The sequence below is a fragment of the Schistocerca serialis genome, unplaced genomic scaffold (genome assembly GCF_023864345.2).
Source record: "Schistocerca serialis cubense isolate TAMUIC-IGC-003099 unplaced genomic scaffold, iqSchSeri2.2 HiC_scaffold_1363, whole genome shotgun sequence".
Lineage (NCBI taxonomy): Eukaryota > Metazoa > Arthropoda > Insecta > Orthoptera > Acrididae > Schistocerca > Schistocerca serialis.
This window is the reverse complement of record NW_026047584.1, coordinates 7,133,916-7,139,179: the sequence shown is the minus strand read 5'-3', so window position 1 is coordinate 7,139,179 and position 5,264 is coordinate 7,133,916. Positions and strand designations below refer to the sequence as shown.

The 5,264-nt window shown below is 52.6% G+C and overlaps 1 protein-coding gene across 1 annotated transcript in view; it reads right to left on the bottom strand.

The window, feature by feature from the left end:
* Positions 1–761: 761 nt before the first annotated feature.
* Positions 762–5,264, bottom strand: part of LOC126440396 (trichohyalin-like) — a 105,363-nt gene continuing 100,860 nt past the window's right edge. The window contains exon 4 of the mRNA XM_050090669.1: positions 762–5,255. Within this exon, the coding sequence (XP_049946626.1) occupies positions 762–5,255 (4,494 nt within the window). The remainder of the gene's footprint in view (positions 5,256–5,264) is intronic.

Here is a 5,264-nt window from a genome sequence, read left to right as displayed (position 1 = left end):
TTTGAGGTTGGTGTTTAGGCCCTGATGTGGAAAATAGGCGGTTATTTCCATCACCGCTTAGTTGAAACTGTGTAATGTATCGAAGACTTGAAACTTCCTGGCAGATTAAAACTGTGTGCCAGACAAAGACTCGAACCTTTGCCTTTCACGGGCAAGTGCTCTACCATCTGACCTACCGAAGCACGACTCACGGCCGGTACTCACAGCTTTACCTCCCCACCCTGCGGGTCTGGGGTAAGAATAGGCCCGAGGTATTCCTGCCTGTCGTAAGAGGCGACTAACCGGAGTTTCAACCGTTTCGGCCTTCCATGTGATGGTCTCCCTTTGGGTTTGACCTCTATTTTTCAAAATTCTACAGAAATACGAGCCTTTTGGAGAAGGACGCCTTACGTGGTGTATCACTGGTCCTCAGTGCACTACGAACTTGGCACTCAGCATTGTAACGGCGTTGTAACCACACCCACTATTCCTCAATTTGGGCATAAACGCCTGATGGGTTGCACAAGTTACGCCCATAGTGCGTCCCCATCTGCACTTACCCTCCCTGCGGGTCTGGGTATTAGAATCGGCCCGAGGTATTCCTGCCTGTCGTAAGAGGCGACTAAAAGGAGTCCCTCCCCATCTAGGGGGTAGTTAGCGCCTGCGTCAGGAGACGGACGGTTCCATGACCTCTATTTGCCGTCATTTTACTTTTTCACTTCTCGTTTCGTCCTTCCTTTGGTCGGTTCCTTTCTTTGCTCTTCTCCACCTCACTGTCTTCCTTACTCTTTCCCTTGTCTTCTTCGCGTTGCCTTCTTCTCCTCGTTGCCTTCTTCTCCTCGTTGCCTTCTTCTCCTCGTTGCCTTCTTCTCCTCGTTGCCTTCTTCTCCTCGTTGCCTTCTTCTCCTCGTTGCCTTCTTCTCCTCGTTGCCTTCTTCTCCTCGTTGCCTTCTTCTCCTCGTTGCCTTCTTCTCCTCGTTGCCTTCTTCTCCTCGTTGCCTTCTTCTCCTCGTTGCCTTCTTCTCCTCGTTGCCTTCTTCTCCTCGTTGCCTTCTTCTCCTCGTTGCCTTCTTCTCCTCGTTGCCTTCTTCTCCTCGTTGCCTTCTTCTCCTCGTTGCCTTCTTCTCCTCGTTGCCTTCTTCTCCTCGTTGCCTTCTTCTCCTCGTTGCCTTCTTCTCCTCGTTGCCTTCTTCTCCTCGTTGCCTTCTTCTCCTCGTTGCCTTCTTCTCCTCGTTGCCTTCTTCTCCTCGTTGCCTTCTTCTCCTCGTTGCCTTCTTCTCCTCGTTGCCTTCTTCTCCTCGTTGCCTTCTTCTCCTCGTTGCCTTCTTCTCCTCGTTGCCTTCTTCTCCTCGTTGCCTTCTTCTCCTCGTTGCCTTCTTCTCCTCGTTGCCTTCTTCTCCTCGTTGCCTTCTTCTCCTCGTTGCCTTCTTCTCCTCGTTGCCTTCCTCTCCTCGTTGCCTTCTTCTCCTCGTTGCCTTCTTCTCCTCGTTGCCTTCCTCTCCTCGTTGCCTTCTTCTCCTCGTTGCCTTCTTCTCCTCGTTGCCTTCTTCTCCTCGTTGCCTTCTTCTCCTCGTTGCCTTCTTCTCCTCGTTGCCTTCTTCTCCTCGTTGCCTTCTTCTCCTCGTTGCCTTCTTCTCCTCGTTGCCTTCTTCTCCTCGTTGCCTTCTTCTCCTCGTTGCCTTCTTCTCCTCGTTGCCTTCTTCTCCTCGTTGCCTTCTTCTCCTCGTTGCCTTCTTCTCCTCGTTGCCTTCTTCTCCTCGTTGCCTTCTTCTCCTCGTTGCCTTCTTCTCCTCGTTGCCTTCTTCTCCTCGTTGCCTTCTTCTCCTCGTTGCCTTCTTCTCCTCGTTGCCTTCTTCTCCTCGTTGCCTTCTTCTCCTCGTTGCCTTCTTCTCCTCGTTGCCTTCTTCTCCTCGTTGCCTTCTTCTCCTCGTTGCCTTCTTCTCCTCGTTGCCTTCTTCTCCTCGTTGCCTTCTTCTCCTCGTTGCCTTCTTCTCCTCGTTGCCTTCTTCTCCTCGTTGCCTTCTTCTCCTCGTTGCCTTCTTCTCCTCGTTGCCTTCTTCTCCTCGTTGCCTTCTTCTCCTCGTTGCCTTCTTCTCCTCGTTGCCTTCTTCTCCTCGTTGCCTTCTTCTCCTCGTTGCCTTCTTCTCCTCGTTGCCTTCTTCTCCTCGTTGCCTTCTTCTCCTCGTTGCCTTCTTCTCCTCGTTGCCTTCTTCTCCTCGTTGCCTTCTTCTCCTCGTTGCCTTCTTCTCCTCGTTGCCTTCTTCTCCTCGTTGCCTTCTTCTCCTCGTTGCCTTCTTCTCCTCGTTGCCTTCTTCTCCTCGTTGCCTTCTTCTCCTCGTTGCCTTCTTCTCCTCGTTGCCTTCTTCTCCTCGTTGCCTTCTTCTCCTCGTTGCCTTCTTCTCCTCGTTGCCTTCTTCTCCTCGTTGCCTTCTTCTCCTCGTTGCCTTCTTCTCCTCGTTGCCTTCTTCTCCTCGTTGCCTTCTTCTCCTCGTTGCCTTCTTCTCCTCGTTGCCTTCTTCTCCTCGTTGCCTTCTTCTCCTCGTTGCCTTCTTCTCCTCGTTGCCTTCTTCTCCTCGTTGCCTTCTTCTCCTCGTTGCCTTCTTCTCCTCGTTGCCTTCTTCTCCTCGTTGCCTTCTTCTCCTCGTTGCCTTCTTCTCCTCGTTGCCTTCTTCTCCTCGTTGCCTTCTTCTCCTCGTTGCCTTCTTCTCCTCGTTGCCTTCTTCTCCTCGTTGCCTTCTTCTCCTCGTTGCCTTCTTCTCCTCGTTGCCTTCTTCTCCTCGTTGCCTTCTTCTCCTCGTTGCCTTCTTCTCCTCGTTGCCTTCTTCTCCTCGTTGCCTTCTTCTCCTCGTTGCCTTCTTCTCCTCGTTGCCTTCTTCTCCTCGTTGCCTTCTTCTCCTCGTTGCCTTCTTCTCCTCGTTGCCTTCTTCTCCTCGTTGCCTTCTTCTCCTCGTTGCCTTCTTCTCCTCGTTGCCTTCTTCTCCTCGTTGCCTTCTTCTCCTCGTTGCCTTCTTCTCCTCGTTGCCTTCTTCTCCTCGTTGCCTTCTTCTCCTCGTTGCCTTCTTCTCCTCGTTGCCTTCTTCTCCTCGTTGCCTTCTTCTCCTCGTTGCCTTCTTCTCCTCGTTGCCTTCTTCTCCTCGTTGCCTTCTTCTCCTCGTTGCCTTCTTCTCCTCGTTGCCTTCTTCTCCTCGTTGCCTTCTTCTCCTCGTTGCCTTCTTCTCCTCGTTGCCTTCTTCTCCTCGTTGCCTTCTTCTCCTCGTTGCCTTCTTCTCCTCGTTGCCTTCTTCTCCTCGTTGCCTTCTTCTCCTCGTTGCCTTCTTCTCCTCGTTGCCTTCTTCTCCTCGTTGCCTTCTTCTCCTCGTTGCCTTCTTCTCCTCGTTGCCTTCTTCTCCTCGTTGCCTTCTTCTCCTCGTTGCCTTCTTCTCCTCGTTGCCTTCTTCTCCTCGTTGCCTTCTTCTCCTCGTTGCCTTCTTCTCCTCGTTGCCTTCTTCTCCTCGTTGCCTTCTTCTCCTCGTTGCCTTCTTCTCCTCGTTGCCTTCTTCTCCTCGTTGCCTTCTTCTCCTCGTTGCCTTCTTCTCCTCGTTGCCTTCTTCTCCTCGTTGCCTTCTTCTCCTCGTTGCCTTCTTCTCCTCGTTGCCTTCTTCTCCTCGTTGCCTTCTTCTCCTCGTTGCCTTCTTCTCCTCGTTGCCTTCTTCTCCTCGTTGCCTTCTTCTCCTCGTTGCCTTCTTCTCCTCGTTGCCTTCTTCTCCTCGTTGCCTTCTTCTCCTCGTTGCCTTCTTCTCCTCGTTGCCTTCTTCTCCTCGTTGCCTTCTTCTCCTCGTTGCCTTCTTCTCCTCGTTGCCTTCTTCTCCTCGTTGCCTTCTTCTCCTCGTTGCCTTCTTCTCCTCGTTGCCTTCTTCTCCTCGTTGCCTTCTTCTCCTCGTTGCCTTCTTCTCCTCGTTGCCTTCTTCTCCTCGTTGCCTTCTTCTCCTCGTTGCCTTCTTCTCCTCGTTGCCTTCTTCTCCTCGTTGCCTTCTTCTCCTCGTTGCCTTCTTCTCCTCGTTGCCTTCTTCTCCTCGTTGCCTTCTTCTCCTCGTTGCCTTCTTCTCCTCGTTGCCTTCTTCTCCTCGTTGCCTTCTTCTCCTCGTTGCCTTCTTCTCCTCGTTGCCTTCTTCTCCTCGTTGCCTTCTTCTCCTCGTTGCCTTCTTCTCCTCGTTGCCTTCTTCTCCTCGTTGCCTTCTTCTCCTCGTTGCCTTCTTCTCCTCGTTGCCTTCTTCTCCTCGTTGCCTTCTTCTCCTCGTTGCCTTCTTCTCCTCGTTGCCTTCTTCTCCTCGTTGCCTTCTTCTCCTCGTTGCCTTCTTCTCCTCGTTGCCTTCTTCTCCTCGTTGCCTTCTTCTCCTCGTTGCCTTCTTCTCCTCGTTGCCTTCTTCTCCTCGTTGCCTTCTTCTCCTCGTTGCCTTCTTCTCCTCGTTGCCTTCTTCTCCTCGTTGCCTTCTTCTCCTCGTTGCCTTCTTCTCCTCGTTGCCTTCTTCTCCTCGTTGCCTTCTTCTCCTCGTTGCCTTCTTCTCCTCGTTGCCTTCTTCTCCTCGTTGCCTTCTTCTCCTCGTTGCCTTCTTCTCCTCGTTGCCTTCTTCTCCTCGTTGCCTTCTTCTCCTCGTTGCCTTCTTCTCCTCGTTGCCTTCTTCTCCTCGTTGCCTTCTTCTCCTCGTTGCCTTCTTCTCCTCGTTGCCTTCTTCTCCTCGTTGCCTTCTTCTCCTCGTTGCCTTGTTCTCCTCGTTGCCTTCGTTCTCCTCGTTGCCTTGTTCTCCTCGTTGCCTTGTTCTCCTCGTTGCCTTGTTCTCCTCGTTGCCTTGTTCTCCTCGTTGCCTTGTTCTCCTCGTTGCCTTGTTCTCCTCGTTGCCTTCTTCTCCTCGTTGCCTTCTTCTCCTCGTTGCCTTCTTCTCCTCGTTGCCTTGTTCTCCTCGTTGCCTTGTTCTCCTCGTTGCCTTCTTCTCCTCGTTGCCTTCTTCTCCTCGTTGCCTTCTTCTCCTCGTTGCCTTCTTCTCCTCGTTGCCTTCTTCTCCTCGTTGCCTTCTTCTCCTCGTTGCCTTCTTCTCCTCGTTGCCTTCTTCTCCTCGTTGCCTTCTTCTCCTCGTTGCCTTCTTCTCCTCGTTGCCTTCTTCTCCTCGTTGCCTTCTTCTCCTCGTTGCCTTCTTCTCCTCGTTGCCTTCTTCTCCTCGTTGCCTTGTTCTCCTCGTTGCCTTGTTCTCCTCGTTGCCTTGTTCTCCTCGTTGCCTTGTTCTCCTCGTTGCCTTGTTCTCCTCGTTGCC